The sequence below is a fragment of the Sylvia atricapilla genome, chromosome 6, assembly GCF_009819655.1.
Source record: "Sylvia atricapilla isolate bSylAtr1 chromosome 6, bSylAtr1.pri, whole genome shotgun sequence".
NCBI classification, from domain to species: domain Eukaryota; kingdom Metazoa; phylum Chordata; class Aves; order Passeriformes; family Sylviidae; genus Sylvia; species Sylvia atricapilla.
Window position 1 is genome coordinate 4,330,111 of NC_089145.1, and position 21,497 is coordinate 4,351,607.

At 38.7% G+C, this 21,497-nt stretch overlaps 1 protein-coding gene across 2 annotated transcripts in view; it reads left to right on the top strand.

Annotated features, from left to right (window-relative positions):
* IMMP1L (inner mitochondrial membrane peptidase subunit 1) overlaps positions 1-21,497 on the top strand; it is a 31,093-nt gene that overhangs the window by 5,315 nt on the left and 4,281 nt on the right. The window contains exons 1-5 of one of the 2 annotated variants that reach the window (XM_066320507.1): positions 3,067-3,282; positions 7,901-8,033; positions 8,798-8,886; positions 9,451-9,577; positions 21,000-21,110. In XM_066320507.1, the coding sequence (XP_066176604.1) occupies positions 7,929-8,033; positions 8,798-8,886; positions 9,451-9,577; positions 21,000-21,110 (432 nt within the window). In that variant the 5' untranslated portion in view covers positions 3,067-3,282; positions 7,901-7,928. Of the gene's footprint in view, positions 1-3,066; positions 3,283-7,900; positions 8,034-8,797; positions 8,887-9,450; positions 9,578-20,999; positions 21,111-21,497 lie in introns of those variants that run through there. The other variant, XM_066320508.1, reaches the window with a different exon arrangement.

Here is a 21,497-nt window from a genome sequence, read left to right on the forward strand (position 1 = left end):
ATGCCAGAAATGCTGTATTTATATGATTTATGTCATGTGGGAATCCCATTTCAGTGTGTATCTGGGAGCAGGGCTGCCATTCCCCCCCCAGGTACTAAATTGCATTTTGTGTGAGATAATACCAGTAACAGGAATAAAAAGGAATTAACATTTAAAACTGTAGATACTGAAACAGCTTGAGGGAAACCAAAATGTTACCAAGGTCCTAGAAGTAACAATCCTGTAACTGGTTACTGCAGAATAACTCAGTGTATTGCGAATGGGACACACCTGAGGTTGTGGGTGCTGCTGGAAATGTGAGCTTCACTCATTGTTTCCAATCCTGTCTTGGGATTGTGTGGTGAGAATAGATGTGTGTCATTTCTTTGCAGTGAGGGGATAATTCATCTGAAGTTTTAGCCCTAAGGTTTGTTAGAATGCCCGTGTCTCTTCAGTAGCCATGTTTTCAATTTTTTTGTGATTTACAGCTGCGACTGTGTCCCTAGCAGAGGAAGAAAGTAATGGAGCTTTTTTTTTTTTTTACACTCATCTCCTATATTTCTGAGAAAACTGTTACATATTCTTGGAGCCTCATGCTTCAACTTTTTCTTGATTGTGCTTTCCAAGAAGTGTGAAGCGCTGTTTGATCTTGGTGTTCTCATGCTATTGTCGAGCCACAGTGATTTTTTAGTACAATTTTTAACATTTCTGGCACAAAGGAACTGAAATTCACAAACATTAAATTGTAGGAATATCATCAATCTTCTTAGCACACCCAAAATATCTGTGAAAGGAGCTGTATGACCAGTCACTGATTTTCCTTTTAGAAAAGCAATGTGTTATGGAAGAAAGGGCAAGTCATGTTCTGTACTTTTGGAACAAGCCAGATGATCAAATTTAGATGAAATAAAATCTGATCACTTATTAAAAAACCTAAATAGCTTGTAGGAAGGCAATTCAGGGAGACAAAATGCCAGTGAAATTATCCAGTGATTGTTTCTGTACTGCTTTTCTGTTTTACAAGTACCTGTGTCCTCATTTGGAACTGCTGTTTGGGGTGGATGTCTGTGGTTAAAGGAGGCACAGAGGCCCTGCTTGGTGATGTGTTTGGTATTAGTGAGAGTTTAGTTTGTGGGGCTGGGGCGTGCTCATGTCTTGCAGGTGCTCTGCACCTCAGCTTAGAATCATTTGCTGAATTGGAGAAAGGCACCTCTACTTATTTGATTCACTAAGTAGTCAGTTTTCTCATTTATTATTGTGTCAGCTATATCTTTTACTTCAAACCATCAAATTAAATAATAGCTTATGCTGCCTTTCTATTTTAGTTCATGCATTTAAAACCTGGAAGTCAGATAAAAAGATAGTTTCAGAATAAATTCGGTATATTATTTATGAGTGGAGCAACACATTAGCATGGAGTTCACAATAGATCATATCGCTTTTATTCCATCTTACAAGCTTAGCAGCACAAACAGAATAATCAACATATTATTTGGCTGTCATCTGCTGAACAGAAAGCAGAGATCACAAGGAGGTTTTCCCTAGCTGCAGTGATGGCCTTTTTGTTCCAAGCCCCCATCTGGGAGGGCCATGGTGTGTTATCATATGGAACGCGGGGTTTGCTGTAATCTGCTTAGCTGCACTGCAGTTTGAATCTCTATTCCATGTTTGTGTAATTTATAATTTTAATGAGACCATGGCTCTTGTGGGCTTTGAAATATATTAAAAGCTCTTTTGTGCATATGCTTTTGTTCTTGCTTAATAGGCTCAGTGTATTTAAAACTGATGAATTTTTATTCATGGATTTGGATGTCTGGGGATTAACTTAGACTGAATATCATTGCACTCATCTATTGATGTTTGGAACTTTTTTATACTTGTATCTCTAAGTGGAGAAGACCTTACAGAACTTGTGTTTTGCACATAAAACAGATCAGAAATAACTAATAAAATTTTATTGAGCAATGAGAAAAAATGCTGGTTACAGTTTATTTTTACTGGATAAACTCTCATGAAGTACCATTTTGCTCTGAAAAAAAGTCCATGAATCCATGTACAAGTGTGTATTTAGAACTTTGTAACTAAAAAGCAACTTGGGAAAGCAGTCAACATTTTTGCAAAATAATAGCAGTGATAAGCACTTGATTTGCATTTTTCTTCTAGTCAGGTAACTTGAAAATGCAAATACTGAGCACTCTCTTGTCTGACTGCGTTGCCTTTCTCCTGTTTTTTAACACTTTTTTAATGCAGAGTGTGCATCAGCTGTTTCATTAGAAGGTGATGCTCATAACTGGGGACTATTGATAAACAGAAGGATTCTTCACTGCTATTTTCTGACAGTGCTAAAACGCATCTTGTTTTTTTGCTTTTGTATTTTTCATATGTTTAATGGTTTATGGTTTAATTGTCTGTCAGGTTTGATTTGCTATTTGTTTAAAGATTTGATGCTTTGTGACTTCTGTGTTCCTAAACTCTGTGGAGCACTCTCCAACGAAGGCATTCTCTCTGAGACCAACACTGGTGATAAGTATTTTTTCTGAATAGTCTTGCTGATGGTGTACTGAAATGTGGAGGGGTTGTTTGATGTGGAGGGGGTTGGGGTTTTATTTTTGTTTGTGGTGGTTTTTGTTTGTGGTGGTTTTGTTTGTGGTAGTTTTGTTGGGTCCTCTCTGTAATGATAAAATATTTTAAGTGAAGGCTGCTCAAAGCAGCCTTCTCATTGCATAGGGGAGTTATTTATCCCTCTTCTATTCACTGCTTGGAGCAGTACTTCCAAAATCATGTTTCCCCAAGATGGGTCAGCCGGGAAGTGCAGGGGACACGTGAGCCATGGGCAACTTCAGATTCTGTGGGGTTGTAGATTTTTAGTGCCTGACATGAAAATTAGGCTTGTAGCTCTTTGTCTTACTAAGCTGAAATGAATTTTCAGTGTTTATATGTCTGTGTCTCAAGAAAGTGAATGTAGTGGAATTTGAGATAAACACATGTAGTTATTTCACCACTGTGATGTAGGCACAGCCCACATTTCTCAGTTACAAGCAAAGGTGACTGTGGTGTCTGCAAGACCTTTGGTGTTTGTCCTGACTTTGACCTTGTTGCAGAATACTGTAAAGTGAATATTTTGGCATCCCTCAGAGGCCCAGGCTTGCCATGTATGACCATGCCTTTGCTCAGCTGTCTGGATTTCACTGCTCAGCAAAGAGAAGTGTATGGAGCTGCAGAGGAGAAGCTTTGGAATGCACCTGGCCCTTAAAACAGCATTTTATTCAGCATTGTGCAAGTGTTAGGAGCTGCTTCCCAAAGGTAAATAGAACCAGTGCGAACTGCCTGAGATCTGTGTTGAGAAATTGCTCATTCTTGTCGGTTGTCTCTGGTTATTTAACACCAGCGAATTGTGTTATGTGCGTTCTGTTTACAGGATTAAACTCCTTGTCAGCTTGAGATCAGGAGCTGAAGGAGCTCTCGTTGGAGACACACTGGCAGTGCCTGGGAGAGAGAATGTCTAAAAAAGTTCTCTCTTCCAGAACATCACCAAGCTTGCTCACAATTGCCAGACCAAGTCCAGTGTTTCATCCAGAATAAAGCAACAGCTGGAAATAAAAAGCAATTCTGTCTGATCCCCAGCACAGAGGGACCTTTTGAAAATTGTTCTTTGGTTTTGCTTCAGATGTTCAGAATCCTCAATTGTAATTAGAATATTTAAAGCATGTTGTATATTGTGTATCTAATATGGGAAGCATCCAAATAAACAAGATGTACACGCTTCGCTCTTCTAGCATGTGTAACATCAATTCCATGCAGAAGTTTTTTAATATAAATAACAGCTCAAACATAAGTATTTAAGTGGCCTAGTCAGTGTGCAGTTTTTTCTTTGGCTTGGGTCTTTTGATTTCTTTTAAAAGTAACCCCATAGTAATTCTGTGGGAAAGAGATGATGGTGCAGGTTATGTGTAGAGAAAGGTGTCTGGTTAGAACTGGAGAATGTTAGGAGAAAAGTTTCTGTTATGGAAGGAAGGACTGATAATCTCTCACTACATATTCAATGAAATTCCAGGACTGGGAAACATTAAATAAAGTAAATGTGACCGGAAATTTTTTATGAAAGTGAAAGAAAAATCTATTTAGTGCCAAGTCCAGTGATTTGGTTAGTCACCCTTTTGGTGCCTGCAGCTTTGATTTTCCTGTATTTAAAAATTCAGCACCGTATTTTAAATTGTCTTACACAGTGCCGTTGTTTTTCTGGAAATGATAAATCAGCTCATTGATTTTCTAATTTTATTATGTACACAGCTAATTGTAATCCAGGATTACAGCAAACAAGATGTTAATTTCTAGACAACGTATGCAGATTTCCCTCTGAGTGTGAGTGTTACAGAAGCAAAGAGTACAAAGAGAATACCATTTGTGCTATCCTCACAGGAGCTGTCAATAAAAGATGTAATAGGGGATTTAGGAATCTGGAAATGGCCAACTAATTTATGTGAATCTATTTTATTTCAGCTAGAAAGCCCAAGCTCTGTTTCGTCTGCACTGCATATTGCAGAGCACAGGCTGTCTATAGAAAACCAGGCGGCTGCATATGGATAGTCCCTTGATATCATTCACTTGCTGTGTAATCTTATTATGCAAAGTTCTAATCTTCACCTAGAATGAATGCCTCTGGGTCAGAATATAGTCATATCAGGGTTTTTGAGGTCATGTTTTGTGATCCTTAGCTTATTCTTCTAAGTAGAGCTGGGATTTAAAGAGTATTCCCCAGACACTGGCAGAGATAGACGGCAAAACCTGCTGCCTTTTTGGAAGACAAGACCAACATGAGGTCCCTGGTAGGATTAAACTTGATTTGTAGCTGTAGGATTTTTTAACAGATGTATTATTGGACAGGGAATAGGGGGCCACCAGCACGGCGAAATTGGATCACAATTGGCATTCTCAGGGAGTCTGCTGGCTGCTAAAACAGCAGCTGCATGTGGATTTGACTTCTTTCAGGTGAAGCGACTTCCAGTCATTTGGAAAGGATGGGATGAAAAGGAACCTTGGTGATAATTTTGATGTCTGCAAGATTTAGTACCAATGTAATGGGATTATCGGTAACACCTTCACTGCAGAAAAAGCCACCTGGCGCTATAACTGGCAGCAACTGAGAACTAATCCTTTCCCATCTCTTGGATGTCATTCATGAGGCTCCAAGTGATTTCTACCCTGCTAGCTGTGATTAATTTTATAAACAAACAAACAAAAAAACCCAGTGATGAAAGCGTAGGCTATGGAAGGAAAAGGGAACAGAAGATAACAGCAATTACATTTTGCATTTTATTTGCTCTGGGGGATAAACTATACAGTTGTGGTAAAATAACCAAATTGTGTTCTCTGCGATAAATATGGATGTGTCACCTTTTTTAACCAATGTCGATTTCAGCATAAATTTTTCAACTACCTGCTATATGATAGTAGGTCATACCTGGAAGTAATTACAAGTTTTAGGCCATTAGTTCTGCAATAAGGAGGTTTGTACTACAGAGCCATTAAGCTTTCAAGGGGCCTGTGACTTAAATAATTTGTTTTATTGTGCTTAATGGTCTTATGTTCGATCTGGTGGAGTTGCCTGCTGATGGTACTTCATATTAAAACTGTGTGATGTGGAAAACTGTTCAGCTGTTTACTTTCTTATGATCAACAATATGACATTGTTTCAAAAATGTACTGATATGAAGTCCTCAGCAGAAACAATTCTATTTTAATGATGCTCAAGTTAATTATTTCTGTGTGGTTTTTTTAAATAAACTAGTTTGTTCTGGTGGTTTTTTTACTGAACTTTTGCTACAACCACTTATTAACTAGAAGCTGTTACTTCAAACTACATGGAAACTTGGAATTTTAGTTATTTGGAATGAATATTAGATGTCTAAAGAGGAACTTTAACATTTAAAACACCCTCCCATCCTCAGGAGGTACCTTGCCAGGGTCAGACTGTATAATCCAGGTATATATATGCCTTCATTGGAAATTGACTTTCTTGGATAGTAGTCAAAAGTTTTACATAAAGCTGGGATTTTTTTGATCGTTATCAGAAAATCTGATAAGCTTGAGCATTTAAAAAAATCCTTTGTACTATATTTATAAATGGGGGTTGGTGAAATCCGTGTCTCAGGAGTTAAAAAATTATTTTAAGAGAACTGGGAAGAAAATTTGAGAATTCTTCACTCACGTTCTATCCTTGTGGTTAGTTTTTTGCCACGGCAGTTCTAGCAGCAGGCAAAGCTCACTCCGAGCCCTGGGTCTCCCTGAATGGCTCCCAAATCTATTTGCAAGTGTCACAGGGAAACACGTGCCCAGGGTAACTGTCCCTAGGTTTGTATCATCCAAAATCCAAAAGGAAATCACTTGCAATCACTTTGAAACTTATTTCCTGAGATGTATAGCAGTTGTTTGGAGTTTCATAATAAAAATATGTTATAAAAATGTTACAACCTGACAGCTGTTGCCATGGGAGGTCCGCACATTCTCTTAATGTTGTTACTCTTTATTTGTCCCAATTTGATCTGTGTCCTCTGGGCATTGTAATGCATTGTTTGCAAATGCCTTTTTCTCTGCAATAGAAAGGTGCCTAAATTATCTACTATCTTATTATGTTAATATAAGATTTCTAAATAGTATGGAGAAAAAAGAGAGAATGCTTGTGCAATATTTTTTTTCCTCCCTGAACAGAGAAGGAATGTGAGGCTGCCTTTTTAGCAGGTGCTGTTAAGATGTATGGATGATGGACTTCTCTCAAAACATAGTTGTGGTCATGCATTCACAGTAGTTCTGCAACTCCAATTCATCTGCTATGCCTCCACCTTCCTTTTATCACCTGTGCTACATTTCTGGGCTCATGGTTGTCTGGCCCTAAGAGTAAGGCATTAGTTGGTGCTTTTCATGGTGCACTGAACTGAGAAGAGCCAGCCACATCTCTGCCTCACCAGAATGAATTCTGCTGAAAGTGCGTTCCCTTTCCAGGGGAGCTGTTTCAGTTCCTGCAGTGTGTCCTGCAGTGTGTTGGGTGCTGCAGCTGCCAATGACACAATTCAAGGCTTTCCTGCTTTCCACTGAATTTTGGGTCATTACTGTGAAACTGCTCAGATAATCTTACAAATGATGAATCACAGCTTGGTCTAAGCTGCACTCGTCCAGAGAAGTTTATGTAAATAAAAAAGTACGTCCTTTTTTGGATCAAGGAAATGAACTTGGTAGAGAATATTTGCTCCCAATAATGGTTGTTTTTTGAATGTATTCAAGCAAAATTCCCATTAAATTCTAGTAAGAAATGTGAAAATAAAGCTATGCACTTTTAAATTCCTGTCTTTAATTAGTGAAATGCATCGAAACGTAGAAGATGTCTTCATTTCATTTTGAAGTGGGCTTATTTTACACAGCATTTTTCTTTTTTTCTTTTCAACATAATACATTTGCTTAGCAAGCTATATTGACCTGTCTCAGTAAAAGAGGGAAATCTTGCAGTGGTTTAAGGCAACACTGAGTTTAAGGGGAACAGGTTTCTTGCAGAATGTAGAACTTGCTTCAATTACTTCAGTATGTGTTTTCCACTTCCTTAAGTGTAACCATCGAATTGTGGTAAGGAAACGTTTTATTTAGATGAGCATTGCAGGAATTGGATCTCCTAACCAGAACTGGACTTGAACATTTGGGGAAGGGGGTCAGAAAATGTTTACATTAATGTTTTTAATGTGCTGCAGCTGAGAACAGAAAGACTTGATGCTTTATTTCTATGTCCACCTCTTCAGGTCTATCTGATTATTTGTTGGTTGCATTACACTGTTGGGATTTTTTCATCTTATCCATCCATTGCACACAAGAGATGGGTTTGTAAATGTTAGATTGGTTGTTCTCCACTGAATGATCCTCTTCTGTTTTGCTGTAGAACCAGCGGGGCACTGTACCACTGTAGGATGCTTCGCAATGTCCTAGGAAAAACCTTCCGATTTCTGGGGTACACGGTGCAATATGGCTGCATAGCACACTGTGCCTTTGAGTACCTTGGAGGAATTGTTGTGGTAACTCTTTATTTTCATGGCATTTAAAAGGAGATAAAACTGTAATACTGAGTTTTTTATATGGGATGCTGCCAGTACGTCAGGTTTCTTAATTTTCTTAGAAGCATTTAACACAATTTATGGGAAGCAGGTCCAGCCTTTTTGAAAGCTATTTGCACTTTAGGCATTCATGTTTTCTGATGTGTTATTGCTTGAGGCATCACTGAAGTAAATGGGAAACTCCGATTAAGCCTTTTGCAGAGAGTCCATCCTTTAAGAAAGACTGGAGTCACCAATAGGAAATGCCTTTGTTTCACACTCTGGCCAAATTCCTGGGTGTTTTATGCTCCCTGCCCCTCCTCCCCAGGTCCTTAATCTGGCAGATACTGCTGCTGGGCATGGGGGAGTTTGCTGTGAGCTGCTGTTGCAGCTTCTGTGATGATTCTGTGTCACAGAAAAGAGGAAGGGGTAAGCTTGGTAGGGCTTTGGGCACTGCTCCTAAAAAATTTCTTGGAGACGCAGTGCTGAAAGGAATCCTAAGGGTCTGTAGCACCTAGTGCAGTTCAGGACCAATCCCAAGGAAATATGGAGCTGTAACAGAGTAAAAGGTGCTCTGGAGACTCCTCAGCTTTTAAATGCATCACACATTCCTTGGAGGAGCTCATTTTTAGTTCTCCACATGACACCTTTTTTAATTTATGAGCATATCATTTGAAAATAAGTTTATTTTAGATCGAAGTAGCTTGAAATAGTAATTTTTTTTCTCCTTTATTTTTAATTTGCAGTGTTCTGGACCTTCAATGGAACCAACCATTCAAAACTCTGATATTGTCTTTTCGGAGAACCTCAGCCGCCACTTTTATTGCATTCGAAAGTACGCTCCCCTGTTGAGACCAGACCTAACATTCCCTTTGCCAGGGCTTGTCAATAACCACATTCTGTCCTTCCTTTTTGGTGTATTTCTCTGCTTCTGACTGGTAATTTGTCGTTGTGTCTGAAGGATGTTGAAGTTATCAGCACAAACAGTCAAAATTCAGTTTGGATTTAGTCTATTGTCGCTTTCACAGCTTTGTCCAAAACATAGAAAAAAAATCCCTTTTTTTCTCCCCTAAATGATTCTACTGAGTGAATGTAACTTCTTCACTAAGCAGTTTGGGATTGAAAACCAGCTATGGGTATTACTGGTCTCAGGTTGTGTCTTAAATGTTTGATGAATGATCTAAATGACAAAACTTCATTCCACTTTTAAAACTCTATGAAATTATACCTGAGTAAAACTGAAGAAACCAAAATTGTACACAAGAATTTTCAGCACAATGGACTGTCTTGAATGCCTGTGCATATTTTTGGTGTAGACACATGGATGCTCGTGTACTCAGCCAAATAGTTTGTAATTAGAGTTCTTCTGTTTGTTTTTGTTTCTGTGTTTTCCTCTCAGAGGAGATATTGTAATTGTGAAAAGCCCAAATGATCCCAAATCAAATATCTGTAAAAGAGTAATTGGCTTGGAAGGGGATAAAGTCTGCACAAGCAACCCTTCAGATTTCCTTAAGAGTCACAGCTATGTAAGTATTAGAGTTTCTTACTATGTAAATTAATGATTACTTAAATAGGTTTGGTGGTCTGTAAAGGATTTGCAGTATTTGAGGATCATAATAAATCATAAATTATGTCATTAATAAATCATTATTCTTGAATATTCACAGTAAAATGTTGTACTTCTAGCTTGTGTATGCCAAGCTGCCTTTTGTGTCTGTAGGAACTGTAGACAGATAGTATTTTTGCTCTGCCCTTTGTTTAGTCCTTCTGCCCTGAAAGAATAATCTGAAATTCTCTGTATAAAGTGCAGTACAGATGCAGGTGCTTGGTGTTCAGGCAAAATGGTTCCTGTATTTTAGACACTAAGAAGTTAGTATTTGACTCTACAGATTTTTCTTTCAAAATTATACTTTAGTGTATCTGTATTTCAATGCAGCAATATTTTAATTTTCCTCAGTATGGTTGGAAAAGTAGAAATTTTCCTAACTTTGCCGGGTGATGCAATAGAAAGGGAAAAAATATCTCCATGTTCATTTGTCCTTATGCAGCTAGACTTCACAGAATTTGGGAAGACCAGTGGCAGAATGTTTTTAGTAACTTCTTTTTAGGCTGTCATTCAAAAAATCCTCAGGAATCATGATCACAGAAAAATGTAGGGCTTTTCTTATCCCAGAAGCATGTCTGATTGTTACCTCAACTCAGCACCTTGTGGAGCCATCAGATATTCCCAAGCATTTTGAATCTTTAAACAAAGCTTTAAACAAATCCTGAGGGTTTGAATTGGTTCCTTGCACTCCAGTGTTGAGGCCAGACATCTTGGGCACCTGCCTCTAAGCTGCACTTCTGGTGTAATGCCAGTGCCACTGGAGCTGCTGTTCTTTTAGACTTCTGTCACTTGTGGGCAAGAAGAAGGAACTCTTTCTGTATTACATTTTGAAGGGGAGGACAGAACATTTAGTTTTTTCCACAAATCAGATTGTGTTAACTATTTAACCAAGGAAGAACCTACCAAAAACCCCAAAGAACACAAACCCACCTTTCTTACCAAGTTGAAGGAATCCTCTAGCTCTGGTGGGGCTAGTAATTGTGATGGAATATGCATTTCCCAGAGGAGACCAACCTGAGAGGGAAACCTGAATTCTGTGTGCACTGACAGAAGACACAAACTGAATTTCTCTGAGCATCTTGTTCCTCACTTTTTTTAGTCTTGTAAAGGACGTTCAGGAAAGATTTGTACCTAAAACAAGATGTCAGCTTTTCTGGAAGCACTGAAGTGACTAAGCAAAATCCAGCAGAACAATTTCTGCCCTAGTGCAGGATTTCTTGTCTGCAATTTTAATGCAAAATATGAGGAAAAAGAGCAGATGAGGAATGCAGAGTCCATTTCCTGTTTTCATAAAGGCTAATGCGTGGAAATACAGCGAAGTGACAAGCTTTTGTAATTCTGACATCATAAATTGTATCTAGGAGGAGAAATTATCTAAATGGAAATGCTCTTGTGCCTGATACCTGTTTTCCTTCTACCTTTAGTGCTTGGTAAAGAGATAGGTCTTTCCATCTGTTCAGGACACACTTCCTTTACAGAAGAGTAAATTCTCAACATGGATGTCTATGTTTGTAACTGAGGCTGAATTATTCACTAAGTACATTGTTGGGGAGGGGAAACGTGATATGTGTTTATGTTTAGGCAATTGCTAATCAGATTCCATATTTTAGTGAATCCTTTAGTGCATTCCTTTTTGTGCTATGCACTTTTAACTCAAACACAGAATTCCTCACAGCAAATAATGGCAGCAGATGGACAGAGATCTGGCTGTTCTATTGATACCTGCCTGAGGTGGGTTTCTGTAAAAATAATTGTCTGAACTGAGGAAAGGACTGGGCTGTGATTCCAAATGGCCAGGAGTGCTGCTGGGGGGTCTGTGCTAGGGGAAGGGACCACTCCTTAAGTGAGCACAGCCTGGAAAGTGTCATGAGTTTTGCACTTTATATTTGGCTACTAACTGCTTTTTTTCAAGCAGGAAATCCGAGTGGTGTGTGAATGCTGTGACTCGGAAGTGTGTGAGGTCAGAGAGCACTCTTTGTTTTTTATTTTAGCAAACTGCTCAGCTTTCCTTGAGGGCTTGTCTCCTGTTTTGGGGAGTTCCTGTCATGTTTGCAGACTTAAACGGTAAATAGGAATATCAGATGCCAGCAATATTGCCAAATTAGGCAGCTCAGACCCCTGCTTCAGTCTGTGCTGGTGGCTGCCAGCTAGTGGATAGGTTTTCTGAGTTAGCCAGATCCTGGAGATGGCAGAGTAATGGCAATACAATATACTTCATGCAGCTGAGGATGAAATTACCTGTAAGCACCTGCTTTAGATTTGCCCTAAAAGGAGAATCCTTAAAGTCATGTTAGTAGGAATTGTTCTTGCTCTGTATTGACTGTTTCAGTCAATATTTTACAGGATTTAAATTAGGGATTTTTGTGCTTAAAAACATTGTCACACAAAATTCTTACCCTGAAGCCTAAGAGAATGCTAAAACCAGATCCTACTTGAGGGGCTGGTTCATTCATGAATATACTTCTCAGGATGCCTTTATGCGTAGAGAGGAGAATGGAGAACTCTTTACAATTTGCTCTCTGTAAAATTACATAGATGAGATGCATTATCACTGCAAACAACCAAGGAGATACCTGTAGATTTAAAAAAAATCCAAACACAACAAACCAGCCTTCCAAGCTATAATGAAAAGAAAAAAAAAAATCATACATAAGCTGAATAAGTTGTTCTGAAAAGAGGTATTTCAGTCAAGTAGAAATGCAGTACAGCAGTGGCAGTTAAAATACTCTTGCTGCTGTACTTAACTGAAGGGATACATCAGAAGAGAAAATTATTTTTGTCAGAGTGCACTAAGTATAAAGCTGCATCAAAAAACTGTCTTTGATGGACTTGTTGGATTAAGGCTGATGGAACTAATGCCCCATATAAAACCAAGTGGTATAAATTAGGCATGTGCTGAAATTACAATTTAAGTACATAAGATTGGAGTTTATCTGTAGAACAATAATTAAGGAAATCTTCCTGTTTACATGAAAGTATAATGAAATTCCTTTTTTGAATTAGCTGATATAATATTACAAAGTTAAGAAAAGGTAGTTTTCCTTTTTGTTGATATCTGGTATAGAATGTGAGCATTAGGCTGGCAGTTTTGCAGGGCTCTTATTTGGTTTTGTGCTAAATGTACATTTGTAAACAGAAACAAGTGTATTTGCTGTAATAAACATTTAAGAATGCATAATGTATTTTTTCTGTATCAGAGGCAATGTGGTATTGAACCCAGAAGTCAAAAAGGTAAACAACTAATGTTGTATTCAGAACTAGTTTCACTTACTAGAAGATATCCTATTTTTTTTCATTTAACTATATTGATGTAAATAATGAGGATTAATAAGGAAATTAATCACAGTAAACCCCTGAAATGGTCCTTTAAAAAAAAAGCAGAAAGGTTATTTTGCATATTTAAGCTTTTATTTCCTGTTTAAAAAGGTCTTAATACAGGTTTATAATTCAGACTGAGTATCCTATTTCTCTATTTGAATTTGTTTTAATGCCATTTACTTTAGCTTTAATTTCTTTACGTACCATATGTTCTTGTGCTGCAGGTCCTGTTTACAGTGTGAAAAAGTGAGGGGTAAACCATCAGAATCAAACAGCTTGTATGTCATAAACCACCAATATGCTGAGCCTTCGTGGCACTTAAACAAAAGTAGTCCCTAATAATGTCACTTCATAGAGGCAGGGTCTGTAAATAAGGAACTGCCTTTTGCAAGTCCTGGTGATAAAAAGCTGAGATACAAATCCATATCTCAGCAACAGCGTGCTGGTGATCAATCACAGCTCCCACTAATGCTGCCAGCTTGGCTGCTGGTGGGGACAGTGTTTGCCTTGTGCTAAAGTGAGCCTGGCTGCGGAGATGGCATCTCCTCATCCTGTGCGAGCTCCAGAGCTAACACAAGTCAAGATAATGCACCTCACTGTGTTTGCACAGTGCTGTGAGCTCTTCAACACTTCTTGGCAAAGGCAGTAAGAATATGATGTGGGCACTAAGAATAACATAATGTCAAGGCAAACAACGCTGCCCACTTCTACAGGTTTTGGATATGCCGTGCAAGACACTGAAAAGTGCTTTCGTATTTCACAGCACTCAGAACTGTTGGATAGTCTCTTTAAAATATCCTAAATAGCAATTAAAAATAAACCTAATTAAAACAGCACTTCTTTTCCCTTTGCTCTAAGTATCTTAATATTTACTCATGGTTTAGTACTTCACTGAGTAAGTTTCAGGAGTTGCTGATATGGACAATGACTAAGGAATCATCTTGCTCCTCTTTAGCTCCAGGTGTAGTAGAGGCTCGAGAGGAAGTCATGCCATAATTCAAACCAGCAGTTGTGCTGAATGTCTGGTGGGAGAGGAGAGCTAATCTGGCATATTTGTTGGTTTGCAGATGGCTCTATATCCCAATATAGAGAGTTCAAGACTCATGCTTATCTTGAATTTTCTGAAAGTCATTTTAAATCAAAATTCTGATTTGTCAAAACAAAATTGTTCAAGGAAAAAGAAACACAAAGGATTTTATCATTCTAATTGCCATGATTTCCAGGGTTTCTTCTGCTCAAGTGTCTTGGTCTTTGTACCTTCACAGCTTTGGTTTGGTGGTACTTCAAGAAGTAGCTACATTTTATGACCCTGTTATTTTTCTGCTCAAAGTTCAGTAATAACTTTCAGGACGCTGCTCAGGATGGTGAAACCAACTGCTTGGGACTCAACTAAAGCTTTGGAGCAAAAGTTCTAGTCTGACTGTACCAGCTGTGCAGGAGAGATTCTGGTCACTCCTGATGGAGCTGGCAGACAAGATTCCTTGACCCTGATGATATTATTAATCAGCCACTGCTCTCCCAGGCTGAACTGCAGATCAGTGAGCACAGGGCAGGCCACTGATGGTGATGGGTTCTGTGTTAGAACCAGTAAGTTCCAGCTGGGGTCTGCACCCACAGGGTGTTTTGTTCTCAGACTTTCACTTTTGGGTGACCCTGTTACATCGTCTGTATCTGGAGAAGAAAATCAAACCCTTCTTAATTAATTGTCAGAAAGGTCCCTGTAAATTGTTAGGTAATCTTTGATGGATTTGTAATCAATATTTTCTTCTAAAACACTCCTCTTCTGTAAATCTAAGGCTGATAAGAGTCTGGATGGATGAATCACAGACATATTCTGAATTTTTGTTCAGAAGTTCCTAAATGTAGCTAGGAGATTTGGGTCTGAAACTTTTGGCCTAAGAACATGAAGCAGTTAGTTTTAATTTTAACTGATAATAGTTTTAGAGAAGGAAAGATGACTAATAATTTAAATTTAAGTTTGCATTTAGAAGTTTTAGAAATCATATATAGCTTTTCCAGGTGATTGAGACCTGTGAATTTAACAATATGATCTAGATCTCAGCATTAAATATTTACAGCAGTAAACAATGCATGCAAGTGTTTGGGTTATTTAACACGGTTGAAAACTTCTGGAATAGGTAAAAAGTGATAATGAGAGAAATCAGACATTTTTCTCATTTGACTGGCATAGACATCTCTGATGTGAAAACCTCTCCTATTAGGCCCTGAGTGTAGTGATCAAACTTTTTAAGTTCCAGGTAGTCAAGCTGAGAACAGCAGCAGTTACTCCTACATTACACAAAGTTTAGAAGGAACAGCAATGGTTAAACCCCAAGCACTGAAATAACCAATGACTGCTCTGACAAGTCACTGTAACACTTTACCCACATTTTTGTTATAGAGCAACACCCAACTGGTGTGCTTGCACCCTGGAGAAAAATGTCTTAGAAATTCAAGCCTAAGTTAATATTCCTTAGTTCCCCTGTGGTGTGTGAGTTAACACTGAAGTGTGATTTTAATTTCATTTACGTATGTGATTTTAATATTGGTCAATATTTAATTTCAAAATTTAGACAAGTCTTCATATCTTACCTTTTTACAAATCTTCTGTTAAAATTAAAAATGTCTTTGTACAGAGAATGAATTAATAATATAAATATGTAATCACAAGGCATTTGATTTCTCTATGAAAACACATTAGTGTTTCACTGTCATCCTCTCTAATAACAACCTGGACCAACATCATGATGTCTTCTTTTTAATATGTGCATTTAAACAAACTAGGTCAAGTACATTATGTCTTATTCATAAGCAGCTTAAACTGTTCAGCAAGTAGAGGGAAAATGCTAAATTCTTTGGAAGTGTCTATAAGGTAAATTCATTCTGTTATATTAAGAAATAGTAAATTCCACATAATTCAGCCTTTTAAACATACACAGAAGATGCTGGTTTAACATCTACTACACTGTTTAAGCTCCAGTGTGGTTGCTACCATTTCATAGCTTTTTTTCAGCACAAAAAGGTAAATATAAATGCTTACCCTGATTCTGAAAATCTTGAGCTAATTAATATAGTTGGGTTTTATACAGATGGCAGCCTCAATATGAAGAACATTTATGATAAACCTACAGAAACAGTGCCTGGAGCAGCTGGATCATTAAAAAAAAAGTATTTGTTAAGCATTATTCAATCCTGGTTCTGAATTAATAAATAAAGGATTAAGGAGTAGTTATGTGAGACTTTAAGTATAGAGTGATAAAACAAACTCCTGCATTTCTATGGTGTGTATTTTATCCTAACTAGATGTAATTTACTTAAATAAGGCAATTTAATCAGTATTTAGTAAATTTGTCATTTGATATTGTAGAATCTTTCATCATATTTCACTTTAATCAAGAAAGGTAACACCTGTGGTTTATTCACAAAAGCTTCTTTTGTTAAATGAACACCCGCAGGCCATGAAGCAATTACATTTGTTGCTTGTACCAAAGTAGGAGGCACTTAAATAGACCTTAGTAGGGAGAGATGAGAACTCGCAGACTTTATTCTTTTGTCCAGCACTGAGATTAGTTCTTATCATAGCTCAAGAAGGAAGCCTCTGAACTGAAAAGAAAAGATGGGAATGATTTAAAGTTCTTCTTAGGTTTGAAACTTTGATATTGCTGGAGGTGATGTGAATACCTGTGACCTTACAAAAAGTTCAAACATCTACTCGCAGCTGATTGAACGTGCTGATGTTTTCTGTGATTGCAAGACATTCATGTTTCTATAAAGTCCCCTAAAATCACTAGCAAAAGCTCTCTCAAAACAAAAACCCCAAACCACAGATGCCTGTTTTCATTTAGTTGGGTTTGGGGGTATTTCTGAGGCAGATAATTTAGTCTGTTAGCTTTATTTTCAATACAATAATTTCCTAATATATCCGTTAATGCAGCCCAGGATTCTTATCTCTTGGGTTTGAAGATAATTGAGTAATCAAAGAAAAAAGTTTGGCATCATGTAAAGAGACCAAAAGAATATAATTATTCGATGGTTTCCCCCCTTTAAGTAATGTTTTTTGCTGGTGAGTGTGCATCAAATACCTGCCCTGAACTTCAGTTTTGCCACTTTAACTGCACCACCAAGTCAATTCCAACAGCTCTGCAAATTTTGCCAATTTGTGGCAGTGAAAGATGCTTATTTAGGGTGATAGAGAATGAACTACTGCTTCAAGCTCAGTTGCTCCCAAAGATAGTCTTGTTCTGGTCTAGAGCCTGGGGAGGGAGCAGGGAGCAGAGGGAGCAGAGCCGTGTCTGATGGGGGTGTTTCATTCTCACACGTTTAAGCTGCGCTGCAGATAACCGGTTCTGCCTGAGAATTGCCGTCCCTGGGAAGTAAATCCTCAGCTAATCTGCACAGAACCGAGGCACAGGGGTTGCCGAGGCAGAGGGATTTGTCTGCAGACAGTCAGAGGCAGCGTTTCACAGCAACCTGCACTGCTGAGGAATTGCTGGTTTTGCAGGAGCCCCACTAGTTCTGTGAGAATTCACCTGCTGGGTGTGTGAGACTTGCCCATCTTTAGTTCTGGCCTGTGTGCAGGGCTTTTACCCCTCATCAGTGTGATCAGTGTGGGTTTGTAGTCACTGTCCCTCTGTGTAGTGGGAACTGTCCTTTCAGTGGAACTTCTTGGATACAGTTAACTTTGTCTAAGAGGTCCACTGCCTGTAGGTACCAAAACGCAACACTGAGTTGTCACACAATTTTCCCTTTGCCTTAGGTTTTTTGGCAGCAGCAGGACATTGCTGTGTAATTAATACATTCTTACTAAAAATACAGGTTTTCAACAGTTAATTTTTTTTTCCTTTAGTGGATATTATTCCCAGCTAGTGTGCTTGCAGACCTTTGCAGTGTTTCAGATTGAGTCCTGGCTGTGCAAAGGCTGACACTCCAAGTGAACTATTTTCCCTGTGAGTAATCCCACTGAGATCAGTGATGTGGTATAGGCATGGCTTGGTGCATAGAGCCTTGAAGGATTCTGGCATTGGTCTTTATTTCAAAGGGGTTTATATTACTTTTTTGTTGTTGTTGTTGTTGTTGTTTTTAATTGATGATTATGGCCTGTCACTGGTATTTGGTTTTACATTTTCCTGTAATTCTTGTGATTTTTATTGCTTGTCTTAATTCTAGGTTGTAGTGAAGTGCCTAGATGATGGACAGACACCCTACAAAGGTATTACAGTGCATTATCCCTAGATGAATCACACATTGTGACAGTACTCCTAATGCCAAATTTGGAGGTGTAGGGCCCAGTCATACCTTCCAGGGAGAACTGCAAAAATACCTTAAGTGGTGAATTTCAGGAGATAGGCAGACACATAACTGCAAATGTTCCACTTGGAATGCAAACTGAACATCTTGTCTAGGCAAATAACTATTCCTCGTACTGGAAATAGTTTTATGCCATTGCAGGCAAAACTAATTTGTTTTACTTTTTGTGATTTTGGAGCTTGGTAGAAATATGGGAAGTGTTCTAGAAAGTTTTTGGATATACTTCAGTTATAAGTAGTTCTTTATTTTACACAGTAAAAGGTGAGCATTCTGCCTGTGAATTGGGAGAAGTGAGGAACCAGAACAGCACAAGGGGAGCTGGCAGGGAAACAGGAGCACCTTGCAAGAAGTGTTGCTTTTGCAGCAACACGAAATGTTAATGTGGGTTTGCTTTCCATATGTAAGGAAAAAATTCTTGCTTTCATAGTGATCCCAGCTTGTCCTGTTTGTGTGTTTGCTGAGGGAGTCTGTCACAGTGGCAGCAGTGTGATGTCTGACTCGTTATTCCAGTGGATGCTGGACAGGAGAGTTTGCACTAGAAAGGTCAGGATGCTGCCTCGTGCTGTGACTTGCACGTGAGAAACAAGCCCACTGAGCTAAGTGAACACAAATACCCAGCCAACGTCCTAAACAGGCTGTGCTCCGTGGAATCCTTGAGGAGAACAGCAGTGACAGCACATGCTCAAGCAGAGACCTATCAAAAACACAAGATGCATATTCTACACAGGTGGTTTGACTCCAGATAGAAGCTTTTTAAAAGGTATAAATTCACTTCTGGTTGGCTTTTTTGTTTGCAAAGCTGCATGGGTAGGAGGAGGGCCAAAGTCATCTAGCTGGAACCAGCTGGCCTTCCCAGAGGAAGCCTTTCCATGCATGTGCCAGGAATCTGATCAGCCTACCGTACAACAAAGGTGACAGACAGCTGAAAAGGAAATTCCTGTCTGGAAGGACTGGGAGAACAAGCAGTGAGGAGCTTGGTGGAAGCAGTGGATCAGTTAAAAACAAAGGAGGTGGCATTCCTTTATACCAGAGCCTGTGGAAGGAAGATGGCACCAGTGGGTTTCAAAAGGGCTTAGACATTGCTGGTCACTTGTGGGTTCCAAAATGCTGAGGGCAGGCTTTGTGTCCTCCAACATCCCTACAGCCCCTTTCCTGGGTGCCACAGAAATGGCTGGGAGGGATGGACAGGCTCACAGACACTTTCTGCACTGAGTGCTTCACTGCACTGCCAAAGGCAACCTTCATCTGAATCCACAGCTGACACGTTTGCCACGGCTCGGAGAAGGGGCTCCGGCGGCAGTGTGCCAGCCTTGGATCCTGCTCTGGTCACAGGCACCTGGGAGCATGGCTGAGCAGGAGCCTCAGATTAAAGACCAGGTTCCCAGGGGATTTTACCTGGCCAGATCCCTCCAGGTACCAACTGCAGTTTCATCCAGTGGGGACCTGGATTTGTTCTTACTGGTTTACAGCCAGCCTTTACTCTAGAGTGGTATTTCACTTCGTTTAATCTCTTACGTAGACTATTGTGTTTAGAGTCTGCATGGCTCAGTTCTGTAACATTAATCCTACCCCTACTTTGAGTTTCATCTGAAATAGTTTATTTAGTTAGTTTCAGTATGTTTTTCCTCTGAATTGTGGTCGTAGCAATGTTTCAAGTACATACTTGGTTTTGGAAAAACTATGTTCAAGTTCATCTTAAATGTTCTCTAGATTGAGAATATGTTGCTTCATTACAGTTTTCAGTCTGGTTTAAAATTTTAGAAACAAAACCCAATTAGAAATATAATTAGTAAGTATTTTATTTGGTAACTTGAAAGAGGTTATTTCAATAACAAGAGTTATTGCATCTGAAACGTTTTTAAGAAAACATTACAAAATAGCATTCTCTGTTCCAAGCAGATATCTTAGTTTAAGACTTGTAGGAGCAACTTTTTCGCATATGAAAGCTCCATACTCTCATTTAGGTAACAATTACAGCTATGTGGCTATTTCTCATTTTGTCATTGAGTCAGCCGGTGAATGCCATGAATCTGTGGTATGTAATATAGTTAATGCATAATATATATGGGCAATGAAAGGTCTTTGTCATATAGTATAAGGTCACCATCATTAATTTTCAAATTATAAAAAGGGATTTGCTGTTTTGTGATCATCATTATTGCAATATAATGTGTTGTGGATTCTGCCTGCACATAGAATGAACTGTGATCTTAATTAGAACTTTGACAAGCCTACTCCGATAAAATGATGAGATTATTCGTAATTGATGTCACAATCAATTACCAGTTAGTTCATCATGAATCTACTAACAGGTCTAGCCTTGGTGCTGGCCCCAGGATGTTGATGAGTGTGTGGCTGCCCTGTTCATGCTGTTACTGCGACAGGAGGGCAGATTTTCAGTCAACATCCTAATGACCTCTTTTGAAGTCTATTAAATTAATGACCCTGTCACATTGGTCTAACCTCTTACATCTTCATTTTGGATTTTTTGTTGCAAACCATTGGGTTTTGAGCACATGATAGAACAGATACTTTGGAGCCCTCCTTCTCATCCCTCTAAATCTGGCAGTGGGTCTTACTAGACTCAATAAAATTTAGTTCATTACATAGTCATGAAATACAGAGCACAGAAATCAGGAAAAACACTGCAAGGAAAACTGTGCTTAACACCATTCTGTTCTGGTTTCTTTTTACATTTCTATCTTGCTTAATCATAGGTGCCTAAAGGACATGTTTGGTTAGAAGGTGATAATCTCAGGAATTCTACAGATTCCAGGTACTATGGACCTGTTCCTTATGGGCTGATAAGAGGACGCATTTGGCTTAAGGTATGTCAATTTATACTATCTAAAAATAGTTCCACTAATACATTTTTAATGCATGACTGTTAGACATGGAAACTTGCCTCCCCAACTGTCTGGCCAAAGCAAATGTAAAGGAAAGCATAAACACTCCACCACCTGCTGTAAAAGGATAAATCAACACTGACAGGGTTTTTGGAGGGAGGACTTTGGAGCAGCACTGAGCAGTCACTGCTATGAAAATTAAATGAAATATTTTGCAAGTGAATCCAAACACGATAAAACCACAAATGTACACGCATATACCCTACTGCACAGATGTACATTTCATCCTTACTTTGATTCTTGCCTCTGTGCAAAAATGGTTTTTCACTGTTGTAGCTCTGTGGTCCCAAAAACAAAATGGAGGAAAAT